The sequence below is a fragment of the Schistocerca piceifrons genome, chromosome 3 (genome assembly GCF_021461385.2).
Source record: "Schistocerca piceifrons isolate TAMUIC-IGC-003096 chromosome 3, iqSchPice1.1, whole genome shotgun sequence".
NCBI classification, from domain to species: domain Eukaryota; kingdom Metazoa; phylum Arthropoda; class Insecta; order Orthoptera; family Acrididae; genus Schistocerca; species Schistocerca piceifrons.
In genome coordinates, this window is record NC_060140.1 from 929,783,782 (window position 1) to 929,806,913 (window position 23,132).

Sequence of the window (23,132 nt, forward strand, 5' to 3'; positions counted from 1 at the left end):
CTTTTCTGTCAAATTCAAACTGTTCGTCAGATAATAACATTTTATGGATGAAAAAATTAAAACCACTTCTTCGACAATTTCTGTTGTTAGTGATCTTTTATTTACTTTTTTTGAGTTATTATGAAAAGGCAGTGATGTTGTTGTTGTGGTCTTCAGTCCTGAGACTGGTTTGATGGAGCTCTCCATGCTACTCTATTTTGTGCAAGCTTCTTCATCTCCCAGTACCTACTGCAACCTACATCCTTCTGAATCTGCTTAGTGTATTCAACTCTTGGTCTCCCTCTACGATTTTTACCCTCCACACTCCCCTCCATTACTAAACTGGTGATCCCTTGATGCCTCAGAACATGCCCTACCAACCGATCCCTTCTTCTAGTCAAGTTGTGCAACAAATTCCTCTTGTTCCCCATTCTATTCAATACCTCTTCATTAGTTATTTGATCTAACCATCTAATCTGCAGCATTCTTCTGTTGCACCACATTTCGAAAGCTTCTATTCTCTTCTATTCCAAACTAGTTATCGTCCATGTTTCACTTCCATACATCGCTACACTCCATACAAATACTTTCAGAAACGACTTCCTGACACTTAAATCTATACTCGATGTTAACAAATTTCTCTTCTTCAAAAACGCTTTCCTTGCCATTGCCAGTCTACATTTTATATCCTCTCTACTTCGACCATCATCAGTTATTTTGCTCCCCAAATAGCAAAACTCCTTTACTTCTTTAAGTGTCTCATTTCTTAATCTAATTCCCTCAGCATCACCCGACTTAATTAGACTACATTCCATTATCCTCGTTATCCTTGTGTTGATGTCCATCTTATATCCTCCTTTCAAGACACTGTCCATTCCGTTCAACTACTCTCCCAAGTCCTTTGCAGTCTCTGACAGAATTACAATGTCATCGGCGAACATCAAAGCTTTTATTTCTTCTTTTTATACCCACTCCGAATTTTTCTTTTTTCTCCTTTGCAGCTTGCTCAATATATAGATTGAATAACATCGGGGACAGGCTACAACCGTGTCTCACTCCCTTCCCAACCACTGCTTCCCTTTCATGTTCCACGACTTTTATAACTGCCTTCTGGTTTCTGTACAAATTGTAAATAGCCTTTCGCTCCCTGTATTTTGCCCCTGCCACCTTCAGAATTTGGAAGAGAGTATTCCAGTCAACATTGTCAAAAGCTTTCTCTAAGTCTACAAATGTTAGAAACGTAGGTTTGCTTTTCCTTAAGCTTTCAAAAATGGTTCAAATGGCTCTGAGCACTATGGGACTCAACTGCTGTGGTCATAAGTCCCCTAGAACTTAGAACTACTTAAACCTAACTAACCTAAGGACATCACACACATCCATGCCCGAGGCAGGATTCGAACCAGCGACCGTAGCGGTCGTGCGGTTCCAGACTGTAGCGCCTTTAACCGCTCGGCCGCTCCGGCCGGCCCTTAATCTTTCTTCTAAGATAAGTCGTAGGTTCAGTATTGCCTCACGTGTTCCAATATTTCTGTGCGGCATGCTATGTCCAGTCACGGAATAATCGGTGCTATATTCCTCGACGGCACGGTGACTACCGAACGGTACGTGAAGGTTTCGGGAGATGATTTCATCCGCATCATCCAAACTGAGCCTGATTTCCACGAGATGTGGATCATGCAAAGACGGAGCTCGATCGTATCGAAGCAGGAGAGTCTTTGATGTCCTGGAGGAGCACTTTGGTGGCCGCTTTCTGCCTCTGGGATACCCAGAGGCCACTGGCATGCGCCTAGATTAGCCGCCATATTCTCCGGATCTGAACACATACGAGTCCTTTTTGTGGGGCTACCTTAAAGACAAGGTGACCAGCAATACCCCCAAAACCCTTGCTGAACTGAAAACAGGTATTCAGGATGTCATCTACAGAATCGACGTTCCGACACTTCAGCGGGTCATGCAGAATTTCGCTATTCGTCTGCGCCACATCATCGTCAATGATGGCAAGCATATCGAACATGTCATAATCGAAATTCGAATATCTGTAGTGATGCTTACACGATGAATAAAGTGTGTGCGCGCCGTAGGTTGTAACTAACTTACGCCGCGAGGGATTAGCCGAGCGGTCTCAGGCGCTGCAGTCGTGGACTGTGTGGCTGATCCCGGCGGAGGTTCGAGTCCTTTCTCGGGCATGGGTGTGTGTGTTTGTCCTTCGGGTAATTTAGGTTAAGTAGTGTGGAAGCTTAGGGACTGATGGCCTTAGCTGTTAAGTCCCATAAGATTAAAAAAAAAAAAAACTAACTTGCTTTTTTTTTCATGTAGTTCAATAATTCTCACCCTGCAGTTTCGACTGTGCAGCTATTTCCGAGTGCCTGTGGCACATATCAGATATAAAATAATTTAAACACAAGCAGCCACTAATTGTTTAGTCGACACAACAAAAAGAAAACTCGTAGGGAACAACCCGTTAATACGTATATTTGGATTACATTCATCATACTAGTCTACGCCACACAAATTTAGAAGGGTAGCGTGGTTGGCCTGACATAAAATAAAATAAAGACGACTTAACTAAAGTTAATTACGGTAGGCGTACAAAATAGAAAGGATATCTAAAATATTCAGGTAGAAAATACGAGGCCTGTTCAGAAAGTAAGCTCCGATTGATTGCCAAATTGAAACCACAGTGAACATCAGAAATGTTTTACTTGTAACAATTAGCTACACCTTTCAGCTACTTCTCTACGTAGTCGCCTTCTGACTTAGACTTTTGTCATAGCGTTGTACCAACTTTTCAATAGCCTCATCATAGAAGGCAGCCGCCAGTGCTTTCCGCCAATTCTCCACGCTGGCCTACACCTCGTTGTCTGTGTCAAAATGTTGTCTTCAAAGACAGCGGTTCATGTGACCAGAGATGAAACTCAGGGGGAGACAATTGCGGACTGTATTGTGGGTAATCTAACATTTCCATTTGAAAACGATGCAGGAGCATCTTCATTGCCCCTGCAGAATGCGGCTGAGAATTGTCGTGAAGACGAAACAGCACGACAGTTATGTAATATTAGCTGCATAGCTTCAGGCGAAATTTCTCACCAGGCCCTCGTACTTGGCGGCAGACACTATTTTCTAGACATCTTTACGCACTCACTGCGAGCTCAGAAATGAGAAGAGCGACGTGATGCTAACTGGGGTTATACTAGAGACACTACTCAACACATCTGTGCAAAGCTTTATCGGATTTTCATAGTCGTTTCCATTTCGCGACCGATCGGAGCTTACTTTCTGAACGCCCCTCGTACTTTATTTATTAGTTTATTTTTTAATGTAGATATTTTATAGAAGATATAGATTAAAAATCCAATTATCAGACAGCTGCCTGGTACTGAGTTAATAGAGAAATAGCTTCATGGTCGTACACACAACCAGATACACACAACCTAACTGACAGTGAATGTGGCCGTGCGGTTCTAGGCGCTACTGTCTGGAACCGCGCGACCGCTACGGTCGCAGGTTCGAATCCTGCCTCGGGCATGGATGTGTGTGATGTCCTTAGGTTAGTTAGGTTTAAGTAGTTCTAAGTTCTAGGGGACTGATGACCTCAGAAGTTAAGTCCCACAGTGCTCAGGGCCATTTGAACCATTTGAACTGACAGTGAATAATGTAATGCTGGCCGGTATCCTGGTCAATTCATGAAGCTTTTTGCGCTGGGTGTCATAGCTGATGTCTTTTCAGACACAACCTCTCTAGCGCTAGGAACACTGTGCACAGTAACGCGACAAAACAGCATTGTTGGGTTATTTACAGACCTTCCTGTGGGTTTCTTGCTTTTAAAAACTCGGTTACTGAACCATGCCAGATTTGCTTAGAACAAACAATGCAATTCACAAAACGAATTTCCTTGTTCTTGAGACTCGCCTTATCAAACGGAAATAATTTCCAATCGTGGGACGCGTTCCACGAATATACACTAAAAAAGAAAAACAAAATCCAGCAGTGCACGACGAAATAATTAACTGACTGGGGACGGAAAGCGGTAAACGTGACGTACATGCCGGCCGTGCTGACCGAGAGGTTCTAGGCGCTACAGTCTGGAACCGCGTGACAGCTACGGTCGCAGGTTCGAATCCTGCCACGGGCATGGATGTGTGTGATGTCCTTAGGTTAGTTAGGTTTAAGTAGTTCTAATTTCAAGGGGACTGATGACCTCAGCAGTTAAGTCTCATAGTGCTCAGAGACATTTTTTTTGACGTACATGTACACACAAACTAATGATTACAGTTTTAGAAAAAAAAAAACTACGTTATCTATTCAAGAGAAAGGGCTTCACAAATTGAGCAAGGCAACAAGTCAATAAAGCGTTGGTCCACCTCTGGCCTTTATGCAAGCAACTGTTCGGCTTGGAGTTCATTAACAGAGTTGTTCTATGTCTTTCTGTGCCATGTCGTGCCAAATTCTGTGCAACTAATGCGTTAGATCGTCAAAATACCGATCGGGTTGGAGGGCGCTGCCTGTAATGCTCCAAACGTTCTCAGATGGGGAAAGATCCGGCGACCTCGGTGGCCAAGTTAGGGCTTCGCAGGCACGAAGACACTCTTGCCACGTGCGAGCGGTCATTATCTTGCTGAAATGTAAGCCCAGGATGGCTTGTCGTGAAGAGCAATGTTAATCGCTTAAATGTGTTACCTAGGCTCGCGCTATTCGTCCACGAGACTCAGAGGCCCATAGACACGGGTTTCCAGGTAGATGCCGTGTTTCGTGACTTCCGAAAGGCGGTTGATACAGTTCCCCACAGTCGTTTAATGAACAATGTAAGAGCATATGGACTATCAGACCAATTGTGTGATTGGATTGAAGAGTTCCTAGATAACAGAACGCAGCATGTCATTCTCAATGGAGAGAAGTCTTCCGAAGTAAGAGTGATTTCAGGTGTGCCGCAGGGGAGTGTCGTAGGACCGTTGCTATTCAAAATATACATAAATGACCTTGTGGATGACATCGGAAGATCATTGAGGCTTTTCCGTATGATGCTGTGTTTTGTCGAGAGGTTGTAACAACGGAAAATTGTACTGAAATGCAGGAGGTGGTGGTGGTGGTGGTGGTGGTGGTGGTAGTTAGAGTTTAACGTCCCGTCGACAACGAGGTCATTAGAGACGGAGCGGAAGCTCGGGTGAGGGAAGGATGGGGAAGGAAATCGGCCGTGCCCTTTCAAAGGAACCATCCCGAATTTGCCTGAACCGATTTAGGGAAATCACAGAAAACCTAAATGAGGATGGCTGTAGACGGGATTGAACCGTCGTCCTCCCGAATGCGAGTCCAGTGTGCTAACCACTGCGCCACCTCGCTCGGTGAAATGCAGGAGGATCTGCAGCGAATTGACGCATGGTGCAGGGAGTGGCGATTGAATCTCAATGTAGACAAGTGTAATGTGCTGCGAATACATAGAAAGATAGATCCCTTATCGTTTAGCTACAAAATAGCAGGTCAGCAACTGGAAGCAGTTAATTCCATAAATTGTCTGGGAGTACGCATTAGGAGTGATTTAAAATGGAATGATCATATAAAGTTGACCGTCGCTAAAGCAGATGCCAGACTGAGATTCATTGGAAGAATCCTAAGGAAATGTAATCCGAAAACAAAGGAAGTAGGTTACAGTACGCTTGTTGACCCACTGCTTGAATACTGCTCACCGGTGTGGGATCCGTACCAGATAGGGCTGATAGAAGAGATAGAGAAGATCCAACGGAGAGCAGCGCGCTTCGTTACAGGATCATTTAGTAATCGCGAAAGCGTTACGGAGATGATAGATAAACTCCAGTGGAAGATTCTGCAGGAGAGACGCTCAGTAGATCGGTACTGGCTTTTGTTGAAGTTTCGACAACATACCTTCACCGAGGAGTCGAGCAGTGTATTGCTCCTTCCAACTTATATCTCGCGAAGAGACCATGAGGATAAAATCAGAGAGATTAGAGACCACACGGAGGCATACGGACAATGTTTCTTTCCACGAACAGTACGAGACTGGAATAGAAGGGAGAACCGATAGAGGTACTCAAAGTACCCTCCGCCACACACCGTCAGGTAGCTTGCGGAGTATGGATGTAGAGGTAGATGTAGGCAAATGTATTTCCGAAATTTCATTACTCTACAGTGATAATCGGTGTAACCGCCAGAATGTTGAAGCAGACGTGCATGCGCTGTGTTGTACAGGTGCCGGATGTCAGTTTCTGCAACAGGCATAGACTTCCGTGCCATGCAACCTTTTTTTAGTATTTTTTTAGTATTTGTTTTCTGTAATTCAAATGGGTATACACACACACACACACACACACACACACACACACACACACACGCACACACACACACACACACATATATATATATATATATATATATATATATATATATATATATATATATATGTATGTATGTATATAATTCCCGGCAATCAGTTGCAATAATTATGCATATAATAAGTTGTTGAAAGTCGTTTGTCGTGGAAAAACTGGCGACTTCGAACATCATTATGTTTTCCGCAAATAAAGTTGTATTTCACAAATGTTATTAATTGTCTTCATAATGTTTACCACGTATAGTTAACGGAAGACGTAGAAACGATATTCCGAAACGAATACGTATAGCGTAAGTCAAACGTTCGAATTAGAATAGAGACCCCACGAACACAAATTCGCTGTGGCAGGTATGAAATATAAACTCCGTTACTCGCTCGTTACAGTTGAATGACAGATGTTGAATGGGCCGAAACGAGCCGCCGCGTAACAGCGTAGTTGCCTGTTAACTTCGAAAGAAGGTAGATGCGGTCCCTAGCGCAACTTATAACATCGTCGAAAATCAGTGCGGACGGGAGAGCTTTGGTACACCCTGTTAAACAAACGGAAAATTGGAAAGCGATCCGCCTTCACCAACATGCATAAGCAATTCATTAATAGTTTATATATATATATATATATATATATATATATATATATATATATATATATATATATATATATAATTTGAATTACAAAAAGCTAATAAAAAAAATTGCATGGCGCGAGATTCGATCCGGCGACCTTCGGATTACGAACCCGAGCGCTTACGGCTGCGCCACGACCCTGTAGACAATTATTAATCGTAGAGAGTATTTCACCGCAACGGTTTCTTTTAACAGTCGATTTTCTCGACAACGGCTGAGAAGTGCATCTTGGTGCTTTGCCACATTACACCTCTGGCCATGAGCTTTTATTATGCGCAGTATGAATCGAATCTGAATTTCACAATTGGCGGCCTTCCCTTGTTAGTCGGTCAGTACAGGGGGGGAAGGGGGGGGGTAATGCTGACTGCGGACAAAGCTGCAGTTGCCGTCCGATGATGTGCCGTATGTGCTCGACTGGAGACAGATGCGGTGATGGAGCAGGTCAAGGCAACATGTCGATGCTCTGCAGGGCATATTGGGTGGGAAGAGCGCTATGTGGGCGTGTGCTCTCCTCTTGAAAAACACCCCTCCGAGTGCTGTTCACGAATAGCAGCACAGCAGGTCGAATCACGAGACTGACGTACAAATTTGCAGGCAGGGTGCCTAGGATAACCAGGAGAGTGATCCTGTTGTCATCCGAAATCGCACTCCAGTCCATAACTTCAGGTGTAGCTCGTATCTCTCTCCTGGCCAGCACATGGCCGTCACTGGCAGCGAGGCAGAACCATCCTTCATCAGACAACAGATCGCCACTCTGCCCTGTCGCTTGACACCACCGAAGTCGAAAATGGCGGTGGTTTGGGGTCAGTGGTGTGGTGTCACCGCCAGACACCACACTTGCCAGGTGGTAGTTTTAAATCGGCCGCGGTCCATTAGTACATGTCGGACCCGCGTGTCGCCACTGTGTGATCGCAGACCGTGCGCCACCACACGGCAGGTCTCGAGATACGGACTAGCACTCGCCCCAGATGTACGGACGACTTTGCTAGCGACTACACTGACGAAGCCTCGCTCCTTTGCCGAGCAGATAGTTAGAATAGCCTTCAGCTAAGTAAATGGCTACGACCTAGCAAGGCGCCATTAGCCTTACATAGCAATTGATACTTATCGTATAAAGCATGTCTCATCAAGAACGATGTATACAACAAGGATGGATTAAAGTTAAGTATTCCAGCAGCTACGTACTTTTCTTTATAGCGTTCATTACGTATCCTGTTTCAGACCTCACGCCATCATTCGTGTGTTTATAGCGTGCATTGCGGTCCCCTCAAATCACACTGTGTCGGCACTTCTGTCGACACGTCAAGTGGAATGCACCCCACAGGGCGCCTGGCTTGGTGTTGTCCTTCAACTAACCAACTGCTGCCCAGATTGCTGCTGCAGACGCGGTACGATGCGCCAGCAACATACTCCGAACACAGTGGTCTTCTCTCTCGGTAGTGCCACGTGATCGTCCGGAGATTGACTTCCGTGCGACCGTACTTTCTCGTGACCAATGCTGCCAGCAGTGCATGCAATCCAGTCCAGTCTTTCTACAATACCATAAGAGGAACACCCACCTTCTCGTAGCCCTATTACACGACGTCGTTAAAACTGAGTGAGCTGTTGATAATGACATCTTTGTCGCTTTAATTGCAGTCATCTACATCTACATATACATCCATACTCCGCACGCCACCTGACGGTGTGTGGCGGAGGGTGCTTTGAGTACCTCTATCGGTTCTCCCTTCTATTCCAGTCTCGTATTGTTCGTGGAAAGAAAGATTGTTGGTATGCCTCTGTGGGGGCTCTAATCTCTCTGGTTTTATCCTCAAGGTCTCTTCGCGAGAGGGAGGAAGCAATATACTGCTTGACTCCTCGATGAAGGTATGTTGTCGAAACTTCAACAAAAGCCCGTACCGAGCTACTGAGCGTCTCTCCTGCAGAGTCTTCCACTGGAGTTAATCCATCGTCTCCGTAACGCTTTCGCGATTACTAAATGATCCTGTAACGAAGCGCGCTGCTCTCCGTTGTATCTTCTCTATTTCTTCTATAAACCCTAACTGGTACGGATCCCACACTGGTGAGCAATATTCAAGCAGTGAGCGAACAAATGTACTGTAACCTACTTCCTTGCCGGCCGGTGTGGCCGTGCGGTTCTAGGCGCTTCAGTTTGGAACCGCGTGACCGCTACGGTCGCAGGTTCGAATCCTGCCTCGGGCATGGATGTGTCTGGTGTCCTTATGTTAGTTGGGTTTAAGTAGTTCTACGTTCTAGGCGACTGATGACCTCAGAAGTTAAGTCGCATAGTGCTCAGAGCCATTTGAACCATTTGAACCTACTTCCTTTGTTTTCGGATTGCATTTTCTTAGGATTCTTCCAATGAATCTCAGTCTGGCATCTGCCTTACGGACGATCAACTTTATATGATCATTCCATTTTAAATCACTCCTAATGCCTACTGCCAGATAATTTATGCAATTAACTGCTTCCAGTTGCTGACCTGCTATATTGGATCTGAATGATAAAGGTCTTTCTTTCTATGTATTCGCTGTACATTACACTTGTCTACATTGAGATTCAATTGCATTCCCTGCACCATGCGTCAATTCGCTGCAGATCCTCCTGCATTTCAGTACAATTTTCCATTGTTATAACCTTTCACTGTACTACAGCATCATCCGCAGAAAGCCTCAGTGAACTTCCGATGTTATTCTTGCCTAACATCAACTCGACACGTCCAATTTGGAAGGTAACTGACGCTCACGGCCATTACAGTGTGCATTTAAAGCAGACCTGATTTTGATCCTAAATGCGGTGCTAATAGAGGAACTCTTACGCGACTGGAACGAAATCTAAATAGACATTATCTTTCAGAAGTATAAACGCGCCTGCCAACTTTCGTTTATGTAGCGCAACTGTTTCTTGGTGTTGCGATTCTTTGTTTCCCTTGAGGGCGGTTATGGTGCCGACGAGAAACGCGTCGTGAGTGAAGGGCAGACAGCACTGTCTTCTCGGGGTACGCTTGCGGAACGTAAAGGCCGCGGCAAGTGGGGCGAGGTAATCGCATTTGGCGGCTCTGTCTCGCTACCACCAGCATCCGACCCGCCGTCTACGTCCGCACGGTTTTTGCTGACCGGGAGGGAGCGCTGGGAAGCGGTCATCCGCGCCCGGCGCCCGCTTTTTGTGACGTCGCTGAATCTGAACGGCGGTGCTGCCCTGCCACGGGAGGACGTTGTCCACGCCCGCTCTACTCTGCAGTATCGCCCAGGCTGATAGCGCCGGGGGGCTTTTAGTAAAACGTCTGTCGCGCCACTTCTAATACTTTTAGGCATCCACCCATCTTGCTGTCTTCTTTTACCTTCCTTGACAACAATCACGAAAGCTTTCATATGCAACAACCGGCTCCGACCACCCACTCGTCAACATCAGGCTAAAGGCACTCCTCCAAGGATAAGTAGCGTGGCGTATTAAAACTGTACGCCGCACAGGAACTCGTACCTGGGACGTTTGCCTTTCCCGGACACTGAAAGGTATGTGCTAAGGTCTGATCAGGGTTGTTGTTGTTGTGGTCTTCAGTCCTGATACTGGTTTGATGCAGGTCTCCATGCTACTCTATCCTGTGCAAGCTGCTTCATCTCCCAGTACCCACTGCAACCTACATCCTTCTGAATCTGCTCATCTCTTGGTCTCCCTCTACGATTATTACCCTCCACGCTGCCCTCCAATACTAAATTGGTGATCCCTTGACGCCTCAGAACATGTCCTACCAACCGGTCCCTTCTTCTAGTCAAGTTGTGCCACAAACTTCTCCCCAATCCTATTCAACACCTCCTTATTAGTTATGTGATCTACCCATCTAATCTTCAGCATTATTCTGTAGCACCACATTTCGAAAGCTTCTATCCTCTTCTTGTCTAAACTATTTATCGTCCACGTTTCACTTCCATACATGGCTACACTCCATACAAATACTTTCGGAAACGACTTCCTGACACTTAAATCTACACTCGATGTTAAAAAATTTCTCTTATTCAGAAACGCTTTCCTTGCCATTGCCAGTCAACATTTTATATCCTCTCAACTTCGACCATCATCAGTTATTTTGCTCCCCAAATAGCAAAACTCCTTTACTAATTTAAGTGTCTCATTTCCTAATCTAATACCCTCAACATCACCTGACTTAATTCTACTACATTCCATTATCCTCGTTTTGCTTTTGTTGAATTTTATCTGATCAGGGTAGATCCAGAAGATAAAGTCGGTAGTTGCCAACCGCAAGGTGGAATGAGTATAATATCTTTGAGTAGGAGGATGTTTGGCGGTTAAGAGAGCCGGGCGCGCGCAGAATAAAACTCGGGGGTCGCAGGTAGGTGCCCGGAGGAAGCAGACGCGTGCAGGCAGCTTTAAGGTAGGAGTCACGCTCGCTGCGCAGTTACCCTAAGCAATCTTTAGCATGTAAGTGAGAGAAGATATATAATAATTTCAAAATGGTTTTTGTTACATAATGTTCAGAGTAATGATTTGTATGTCCAAGGTTTGACGCAGTAAGCATTTTGTAAATTATTTTGTAAGAGTGATTCGTGCTAAAAAGATGTTGGAAATCGTAATTTTTGTGTATGACTTAAAATTTTACCCACCAATGAAAGAACGTAAAAAAGTGAGGCCTCTATGCAATAAACGAGGGCTATCCACAAAGTACATTACGTTTTGGAATTAAAAATAAATAAAGTATTGGAAATTTTTTTATTATATACAGATGAAAGCCACACTTAAATACTACTTTTCTACATAGTTTCCATTTAAATTAAGGCACTTATCGTAGCGATGGACGAGCTTGGAAATTCCTTCGTCGTAAAATTCGGCCGCCTGCGCCTTCAACCACGTGGTTACCTCTTCTTGAAGCTGTGCGTCGCCATCGAAACGCTGCATAGCCAAGCACTTCTTCAGTGCTGGGAATAAGTGGAAGTCGCTCGGTGCCAGGTCGGGACTGTACGGCGGATGAGGAAACAACTCCAACTTAAAAGATTCGAGAACTTCACGAGTGGCATTTGCCGTGTGGGCCCGGGCGTTGTCGTGAATCAGCAAGATTTTTGAGCCCAACTTTCTCCTGCGCTTGTTTTGTATTGCTCTTCTGAGGTTGTGCAGAGTTTGTCAATACCTATGAGAGTTTATTGTAGTGCCTCTTTCCAGGACATCCACAAAAATCACATCTTTTCTGTCCCAAAAGAGGTAACCACGTGGTTGAAGGCGCAGGCGGCTGAATTTTACGACGAAGGAATTTCCAAGATCGTCCATCGCTACGATAAGTGCCTTAATTTAAATGGCAACTATGTAGAAAATTAGTATTTAAGTGTGGCTTTCATCTGTATATAATAAAAAAAATTCCAATACTTTATTTATTTTTAATTCCAAAACGTAATGTACTTTGTGGATAGCCCTCGTATATGTGCAGTTCATGGTTCGAAATCGATTTTGGTATAACTAAAGTTATCAGAGCGAAGTTATCTCAAGTAACAAATTTTATGCCATTGCACAACTGGCATTATTCAAGTCAAGATATAATTACGTGAAGTAAACATCAGGGCCAAGAGTTAATTTTTCAGTACCATCTTAATGCCATTGCACAAACAGCATTATTCTCTTAAACTTGATTGCTGAGTCAAATACATGTTTCATTACTGGCAAAATGGAGGAGTGAAAGAAACAAGTTCGCAGACACAGTCAGATGTAGGTTTGTTGAATAATTAATTTGAAACAATTTTACCATTGCTATTTTCAAAAATAAAAAAGGAATTTTGGTTAGATACTTTCAAAAAGTTCTCGACTTAATGAGCTGTTTAAGTACATCTGTCATGCATGGTTCATGTTTGAATAGATGAGTCGGTAGAGGAATTCCTGGTGAAAGGTAAAGGTCCCCATGCGGATCCTATTCCAACACCCAGTTTTAACCTGCGAGGAAGTTTCAAATCAGTCCACACTGCGTTGTGAGATACAGTTTAAGTAGTGGCTTATCGAATACCGAAGCAAAGTAGATTGCGACACGTTGCAACAGATTCTTTGACCCAAACGAAAACAGATATTTTATAAATTCGGTTTTTGCTGTACTTAAGCCATGTTTTTAGCAACAGCGCGACGTTGCTGATTTCTTGCTGATTTCGTATCTGCTACGTAATCCTTCTGAAATCGTATTTGCTGATCTCTATAAGAAATCCACATTTCGAACCTTGGAACCAGATAAATTCATTACACCCTCTTCGCTGCCATGAACTTAGGATCTATTACAAGTAAAGATCACGACTGGATAATTGGTATCGTGGGGGATATCCCAAACAAAGCAGGTGTTGACAGATGTGAAAATTACCGAACTATCAGTTTAATAAGTTACGGCTGCAAAAGACTAACACGAGTTCTTTATAGACGAATGGAAAAACTGGTAGAAGCCGACCTCGGGGAAGATCAGTTTGGATTCCGTAGAAATACTGGAACACGTGGGGCAATACTGACCTTACAACTTATCTTAGAAGAAAGATTAAGGAAAGGCAAACCTACGTTTCTAGCATTTGTAGAGTTAGAGAAAGCTTTTGACAATGTTGACTGGAATACTCTCTTTCAAATTCTGAAGGTGGCAGGGGTAAAATACAGGGAGCGAAAGGCTGTTTACAAATTGTACACAAACCAGATGGCAGTTATAGGAGTCGAGGGACATGACAGGGAAGCAGTGGTTAGGAAGGGAGTGAGACAGGGTTGTAGCCTCTCCCTGATGTTATTCAATCTGTATATTGAGCAAGCAGTAAAGGAAACAAAAGAAAAGTCGGAATAGACATTAAAATCTGTGGAGAAGAAATAAAAAACTTTGAGGTTCGCCGATGACATTGTAATTCTGTCAGAGACAGCAAAGGACGTGGAAGAGCAGTTGAACGGAATGGACAGTGTCCAACATCAACAAAAGCTCTGTATACCAGCTACCTAAAGAAACTTTGACCGTCATTTTGTCGGAAGCCATTGCGTGTTGACAATTAAGCCAAAACAGGTGTCCCTTTATTTTCATCCTTCTACCATCCTGCGAAGTTTCGACTGCATCAGAGAGCGACCTTGTTAGTGTTGGACCAATGCGTAAATCAAAGGCCAAAAAGAGTGACCCAGGCAATTGTAGTTGTACAGTGTGAGGTGGCGTACATGAAGCCAACAACTCATGAACAAACACAAAAACACAGTTGACAATCCACTAGATACACTGAAAAGCTCGTCGTACTAGAGTAGCATTTTTTACATATAAGAAGTAAACCTACCCAAGGGATACATTTACGATTTTGATCGGCTTTGAACATTTTGTAGTGTAGAGCACAATAAGAGACACACATTTTTTACACGTGCCCATACGGCCGTGAAGCGGGTGAAACACCCCCTTAAAAAGAAATGAGTTTAATGTATTTGAATCAGTACCGTTGCAATTGTTACACATGTGAAAAAAAAGAAAACTTCGCATAAAGTCGCCATGGTTTTTAAAGTGCGTTACAACGGTACACTCACATTTGTCGAAAATGTCATTTCTTAGAAAACCCCTACCCCAAACTATTTTGTTTTTCATTTCGATATTTGACTAACAGCAATATGTAACGTATAGCATCGTTACTACCAAACTCAATAATGTACGATGAAGTGCTATTTCAAAGACGTGTTTGTAAAAAATAAGCTAGAAATATCTCTGTATTGCGGTGCGTAATCCCGCACGTTGTGTTGTTTATGTATATTCTACTTCTGTCGTTACATACATAACAATGAAAAATCCAGGATGGAATGTAACAGAATTATGAAAAGGATGGTTGCTACTCACCATATAGCAGAGGTGATAAGTCGCAGATAGGCACCACACAAACTTGTCGGAAAGTGAGCTTTCAGCCAACAAGGTCTTTGTCGAAAATAGCTGCCAGAAATGCGGTAGTATTTTTGAGTCGCGTTTGCGTGAATGTGTGTGTGTGTGTGTGTGTGTGTGTGTGTGTGTGTTGTCTATTTTCGTCAAAGGCCATGTTGGCCGAAAGCTCACTTATCGATAGTCGTTTTGTTGAGCCTATCTGCGACTCAGCACCTCTGCTGTATGGTGAGTAGCAGCTATATATTGAAACTTCCTGGCAGTTAAAACTGTGTGCCGGACCGAGACTCAAACTCGGGACCTCTCCCTTTCGCGGACAAGTGCTCCACCACTGAGCTACCCAAGCACGACTCACGCCCCGTCCCCACAGATTTACTTCCGCCAGTACCTCGTCTCCTACTTTCCAAACTTCACAGAAGCTCTCCTGCGAACCTTGCAGAACTAGCTAGCACTCCTGGAAGAAAGGATATTGCGGAGACATGGCCTAGCCACAGCATGGGGGATGTTTTCAGAATGAGATTTTTACTCTGCAGCGGAGTGTGCGCTGATATGAAACTTCTGGCAGATTAAAACTGTATGCGGGACCGAGACTCGAACTCGGGACCTTTGCCTTTAGCGGGCAAGTGCTCTACCAACTGAGCTACCCAAGCACGATTCACGCCCCCTCCCCACAGCTTTACTTCCGCTAGTACCTCGTTTCCTACAGCAGGAGAGCTTCTGTGGAGTATGGAAAGTAGGAGACGAGGTACTGGCGGAAGTAAAGCTGTGGGGAGGGGGCGTGAGTCGTGCTTGGGTAGCTCAGTTGGTAGAGCACTTGCCCGCTAAAGGCAAAGGTCCCGAGTTCGAGTCTCGGTCCCACATACACTTTTAATCTGCCAGGAAGTTTCATATCAGCGCACACTCCGCTGCAGAGTGAAAATCTCATTCTGGAACTATGTATTCTCTTAATTGTGTGAAACAATTTTCAGCCTTTATTTAATTATGTTATATTTGAAGTTGTTTGTATATTATTGTAAATTTGTACAATAATGAGGAATTGTAGAACTGTTCGGGCAAATAAAAAAATGCTGAATAGAGAGATATTTCGAAAAAAGTGACTTCCTGGATATATATGGACGCACCCCTGTATCGTACATTAAAAATCACCGTACTTTCATTTGACTTTCTTTATATCCATTTCATCTGTATTCATTCAGAGGTATTAAATTCAGTTTTTTTTTCAGGGGATGTTTCACCCCTTTAACCAGCTGTATGGGAACATATAAAGAAGTATGGGTCTCTCGTTTTGCTGTACACTACAACATACTCAAAGCCGATCGAAATCGAAGTGTATTCCTTGGGCAAGTTTACTTGTAAGTATGTGTGGACAGTCGCTCGAAATATGAGCAGAATCGCTACAGCTATGAGTGATGCTGCTGTGTTGAGTGCAGCAAAAGACAAACTCACCGTGAACCGCCGGCACCAGACGCTCAGCCACTTGATGTCGCGGATCCGCTTGCCCCCGGGCAGCCTCAGGATCACGTCCGTGTTGTTGTAAGCCTTCAGCATTGGAGGCTCTCTGAAACAGTGGGCACACACCGCTGTACAGGGCGCACAAGGTACTCACAGATCCAGAGCTGAAACGCGTCTGCTTTGGCACGGACTCCTGTCACAGACGTGTTCGTGTGCGCTACGATAGTCTCTTGTCAGCCTCAAAGATCTTCTGTGTCTGCTAGCGCGTTGCGACTTGGGGCAGGAACTGCAAGGTGTACATAGGGACGAAGCCTACGCACGACAGGGCAATGCAGGGCTGCGCAGGTTTTTGTGACTCATCGGGTGTGAACTGCCACTGTGGAAAAATCTATGAAAAGATCCTGGAGAAGAGAATAAGAAGCAATATTGAAAGTAGACTGCAAGAGGAGCAGTATGGTTTCAGACCGGGAAGATCAACAACGGACCTCATATTTGCGGTAAGGCAACTGCAGGAGAGGCACTATGAGTACGGGATGGACTTAATCATGGCCTTTTTAGATATTGAGAAGGCGTATGACAGTATCTATAGGGACAAGCTCTGGGATGTGCTGAACGCAAAAGGGATAGATGAAGAGATAACACGAAAAGTCAGAAAAATGTATGAGGGAAGTGAGAGTTGTGTGAAAGTGGGGAGGGAACGTACTGCATGGTTCAAGCTGGAAAATGGGCTGCGACAGGGAAGTGCACTTTCGCCTTTATTGTTTATTATTGTTATGGATGAACTCCTACAGCAAGTATCAGATGCAATTGGAGATCATAAAATGAAAGCAGTGCTTTTTGCCGATGACCTGATGTTATGGGGAAATTGCGAGAAGGAGGTGCAAGAGCAGTTGGATGTATGGGAGGCAACGGCAGCACAATATGGAATCCATTTCTCTGCAAAGAAAAGTGAAATAATTGTCACAACAAGGAAGAAGAATAGGCCAAATGTGGATATAACTTGTGGAGGGGAAAAACTACAAGTGGTAGAGAACTTCAAGTACCTGGGAAGCATAATTGAAAGTAAGGGGGGAAACGCAATGGAAATAAATGAAAGGTGCAGAAAAGCAGGGCAGTTCTTCAAATGCATTAGGGGGCTTATTTGGAGCAAGGAGGTGCCACAGAAATCCAAAGGAATTATATACCGAACCTACTTTGTCCCCGTATTGGCATACGGGAGTGAGACATGGGTAATGCACAAAAGCGACAAAAGTAGAATACAGGCTAGTGAAATGAAGTTCCAGAGGAGCAGGTTGAGTGTAACAAGACGAGACAGATTGCGAAATGTGTATGTGAGGGAAAGACTAAAGGAGGAACCAGTACAGGACAGGATAGAAAAATCAAGACTGCAGTGGTATGGACACATGAAGAGAATGGATGAGGGAAGAATTCCAAAGAGGATGTTTGATCTGCAACTGGAGGGGAAGAGGCCCAGGGGAAGACCAAGAGATAGATGGGTGAAGGGAGTGAAGGAATGTGTGACGAGAAGAGGAGAGAACTGAACGAAGGTGGAAGAGGGGGAATGGTGGAAAGACAGAACACGATGGAGAGGCTTGTGTTCCCGACAGACCCAGCCAGTGGCTGGAAACTATCCAAGATGATGATGATGATCGGGTGTGAATACAACAGCGGAAATTGAGGTGCAGGGCAGGACAGCACAGTGCTTGCTAGTGCGCGGAGTCGGGGATGCAGTTTACTGCGCGAGCACCATACGTGCTCCTGCGGGGTGGTGTCTCAGAGTGAGGACAACGAACTGGAAGTTATTGGAAGTAAGTTACATCTCAAACTGGGGGTCCTACAGAATTGGACATTTCCTCGCTAATCAAGTAGCGATGTTATAAGGAACGACAAAAAAAAAAAAAAAAAAAAAAAAAAGGAGACTTGATGCTCCCAAGCTTACGAGTATCCAACATTTCATTGTATAACATGAACAAAAGGCAAAGGAAAGAGCCCCTGAACGTCAAGAGATTGAACACTCAATGTGCCATTGACCCACTCTACCATTTCTTCTTGTCGATGTACCAAGCAACTAAAAATATACCACCTACAACATCAGTGGTAAAATATTTGAAGTTATTTCGCAGACTGAGGCATCTCTCCTAGCAATTCACAATCCTCCAGCTCAAGAACTTGAACCACCCCAGAACTACAATACACCAAGTGTCTCATAGCCATCGTACTCGTCGGAAGCCAGCGGTACGTCTTTGGTACTTGGTCAGAACTCAGTAGACGTGCCTTCAAGTAAAGCTGCTGTATCTTACGCTCAAATCGTGAATAGCAACAACAATTTCCCAGATTAATTTTCCAAAGTATTCTATGTAACTCTTCCTTATGTCTTGATTAGGGAAGAAATTTGAGTAAAATTTACGTCAACACCGCGAGTTTTTCTTCGCTTCCAATTGGGTTTTGGGCAATACACTCTTAAGAATACACAAATTTCCGCCCAAGCTGGTGAACTTCATGCAACTGACTCTAGTTGGCTCTGAGCACTATGGGACTCAACTGCTGAGGTCATTAGTCCCCTAGAACTTAGAACTAGTTAAACCTAACTAACCTAAGGACATCACAAACATCCATGCCCGAGCCAGGATTCGAACCTGCGACCGTAGCGGTCTTGCGGTTCCAGACTGCAGCGCCTTTAACCGCACGGCCACTTCGGCCGGCTGACTCTAGTTTAAACGGAAATAGTTCATGAGCTGTTTATCAGAAAACTTCAGACGTCAAAGCGCGTTCGCCATGAGCATTTCCCTCATACACGTATCCGCTTTTACATTTTTCATATGTTATACAGGGTGGTCCACTGATAGTGACCGGGCCAAATATCTCACGAAATAAGCATCAAACGGAAAAACGACGTAGAACGAAACTCGTCTAGCATCAAGGGGGAAACCAGATGGCGCTATGGTTGGCCCGCTAGATGGCGCTGCCATAGGTCAACCAGATATCAACGTTTTTTAAAATAGGAGCCCCCATTTTTTATTACAAATTCGTGTACTACGTAAAAAAATATGAATGTTTTAGTTGGACCACTTTTTTCGCTTTGTGATAGATGGCGCTGTAATAGTCGCAAACGTATAAGTACGTGGTATTACGTAACATTCCGCCAGTGCGGACGGTATTTGCTTCGTGATAAAATGGACCGTTTATCATTTGCGGAAAAGGTCGATATCGTGTTGATATACGGCTATTGTGATCAAAATGCCCAACGGGCGTGTGCTGTGTATGCTGCTCGGTATCCTGGACGACATCATCTAAGCGTCCGGACCGTTCGCCGGATAGTTACGTTATTTAAGGAAACAGCCACGTGTGAAACGTCAACCACGACCTGCAACAAATGATGATGGCCAAGTAGGTGCTTTAGCTGCTGTCGCGGCTAATCCTCACATCAGTAGCAGACAAATTGCGCGAGAATCGAGAATCTCAAAAACGTCGGTGTTGAGAATGCTACATCAACATCGACTGCACCCGTACCATATTTCTATGCACCAGGAATTGCATGGCGACGACTTTGAACGTCGTGTACAGTTCTGCCACTGGGCACAAGTGAAATTACGGGACGATGACAGATTTTTTGCACGCGTTCTATTTAGCAACGAAGCGTCATTCACCAACAGCGGTAACGTAAACCAGCATAAGTTGCACTGTTGGGCAACGGAAAATCCACGATGGCTGCGACAATTGGAACATCAGCGACCTTGTCGGGTTAATGTATGGTGCGGCATTATGGGAGGAAGGATAATGGTATGCCCCCATTTTATCGATGGCAATCTAAATGGTATGCTGATTTCCTGCGTAATGTTCTACCGATGTTACTACAAGATGTTTCACTGCATGACAGAATGGCGATGTACTTCCAACATGATGGATGACCGGCACATAGCTCGCGTGCGATTGAAGCGGTATTGAATAGCATATTTCTTGACAGGTGGATTGGTCGTCGAAGCACCATACCATGGCCCGCACGTTCACCGGATCTGACGTCCCCGGCTGTCTTTCTGTGGGGAAAGTTGAAGCATATTTGCTATAGTGATCCACCGACAACGCCTGACAACATGCATCAGCGCATTGTCAATGCATGTGCGAACATTACGGAAGGCGAACTACTCGCTGTTGAGAGGAATGTCGTTACACGTATTGGCAAATGCATTGAGGTTGACGGACATCATTTTGAGCATTGATTGCATTATTGTGGTATTTACAGGTAATCACGCTATAAAAGCATGCGTACTCAGAAAAGATAAGTTCACAAAGGTACATGTATCACATTGGAAATAAAATGTTCAAACGTACCTACGTTCTGTATTTTAATTTAAAAAGCCTACCTGTTACCAACTGTTCGTCTAAAATTGTGAGCCGTCGGTTTGTGACTATTACAGCGCCATCTATCACAAAGAGAAAAAAGTGGTCCAACTAAAACATTTATATTTCCTTACGAACTACACGAATATGTAATAAAAATGGGGGTTCCTATTTAAGAAAACGCAATTGATATACGTTTGACCTATGGCAGCGCCACCTAGCGGGCCAAACATAGAGACATCTGGTTTCCCCCTTGATGCTAGACGAGTTTCGTTTTTTAGCGTTTTTTCGTTTGACGCTTATTTATTGAGATATTTGGCCCGGTCACGATCAATGGACCACCTTCAGAATCGAAAAACACTGTAGCCATAACTTTTCCAGGAGAAGGTGTGATTCTGAACTTTTTTTTGGGGGGGTGAATTTGCACGATGCCACTCCATTGATTGCCTCTTCTTGTCTGGTGAAAAATGATGGAGCCATGTTTCATCACCTGTCACAATTCTTCCAAGAAATTTATCTCCACCATTCTCGTACTGTTCCAGAAGTTCGCTGCATACCGTGTTTCTTGTTTCTTTGTGGGCCCCTGTCAACATTCTGGGAACCCACCTGGCACAAACCTTTTCTATCTCCAACACTTTCAGTATTCTGGAAACACTTCCTTCCCCTATCCCAACGCAGCGTGACAATTCGTTCACTGTGATGCGACTGTCAGCAGTCACCAATTCGCTAACTCTCTGCACATTGTCTGGAGTGCCCGCTTTCATCACGTAACCTGCTTGCCCACCGACTAACTGTACTGCGATCGACAGCAACATCTCCGTATACCTTTTTCAAGCTCCTGTGGATGTTTCCCACTGTATCGTTTTCACAGTACAGGAATTCTATGACAGCACATTGCTTCTGACGAACGTCAAGTGTAGCAGCCATCTTGAAGACATGCTGTGACGGCGCCACTCACGGGAACAGGTTGAACTAAGTTTGAAAACAAGCTGGAAGGATGTATCTACACACTGTAAAACTTCCACACATACAGAATGAAAACTGTATTTTGACAAAAATAGGGTGCATTTCTTTTGGAGTATATTCTAACAGTTTCCTCTTATTCAGTTCGACGCTCTCAATGTATTCCTGAGGGTCGCATTAATCTGCCCACCGTGGGAAGTTTAATTTGTTGAAACACACTGGATTTTCAGTTCAATATTTACTTTACATCACTAACCAGTTTCTACGTTTGGCCATTTTCGAACGCAACTGTACAATGATGAAGCTTATGTTATATTTATAAACCAATTTATTTTATGTAGGAACCGGAATTTGTTCCCACACATACGAGAAACTTTTAATCTTGCTGTTTACATGATGATGGAGGCGATGGGGACGCCAGGTGTTAACATTTTCACAGCGGAAAATAGAGTTGTTTTGATCATTTCATACATTTCAGTCGCTAGTTATGGCGGGCTGTTGTAGGAACTCTACATCTACATCTACATCTACATCTACATTGATACTCCGCAAGCCACCCAACGGTGTGTGGCGGAGGGCACTTTACGTGCCACTGTCATTACCTCCCTTTCCTGATCCAGTCGCGTATGGTTCGCGGGAAGAACGACTGTCTGAAAGCCTCCGTGCGCGCTCTAATCTCTCTAATTTTACATTCGTGATCTCCTCGGGAAGTATAAGTAGGGGGAAGCAATATATTCGATACCTCATCCAGAAACGCACCCTCTCGAAACCTGGCGAGCAAGCTACACCGCGATGCAGAGCGCCTCTCTTGCAGAGTCTGCCACTTGAGTTTATTAAACATCTCCGTAACGCTATCACGGTTACCAAATAACCCAGTGACGAAACGCGCCGCTCTTCTTTGGATCTTCTCTATCCCCTCCGTCAACCCGACCTGGTACGGATCCCACACTGATGAGCAATACTCAAGTATAGGTCGAACGAGTGTTTTGTAAGCCACCTCCTTTGTTGATGGACTACATTTTCTAAGCACTCTCCCAATGAATCTCAACCTGGTACCCGCCTTACCAACAATTAGTTTTATATGATCATTCCACTTCAAATCGTTCCGTACGCATACTCCCAGATATTTTACAGAAGTAACTGCTACCAGTGTTTGTTCCGCTATCATATAATCATACAATAAAGGATCCTTCTTTCTATGTATTCGCAATACATTACATTTGTCTATGTTAAGGGTCAGTTGCCACTCCCTGCACCAAGTGCCTATCCGCTGCAGATCTTCCTGTATTTCGCTACAATTTTCTAATGCAGCAACTTCTCTGTATACTACAGCATCATACGCGAAAAGCCGCATGGAACTTCCGACACTATCTACTAAGTCATTTATATATATTGTGAAAAGCAATGGTCCCATAACACTCCCCTGTGGGACGCCAGAGGTTACTTTAACGTCTGTAGACGTCTCTCCATTGATAACAACATGCTGTGTTCTGTTTGCTAAAAACTCTTCAATCCAGCCACACAGCTGGTCTGATATTCCGTAGGCTCTTACTTTGTTTATCAGGCGACAGTGCGGAACTG

The 23,132-nt window shown here is 44.3% G+C and overlaps 1 protein-coding gene across 1 annotated transcript in view; it reads right to left on the reverse strand.

Moving 5' to 3' along the window:
• The window catches only part of LOC124787789 (protein Skeletor, isoforms B/C), a 694,854-nt gene that overhangs the window by 217,125 nt on the left and 454,597 nt on the right, over positions 1 to 23,132 (reverse strand). Inside the window, exon 4 of the mRNA XM_047254691.1 lies at positions 16,245 to 16,356. Coding sequence (XP_047110647.1) covers positions 16,245 to 16,356 — 112 coding nt within the window. The remainder of the gene's footprint in view (positions 1 to 16,244; positions 16,357 to 23,132) is intronic.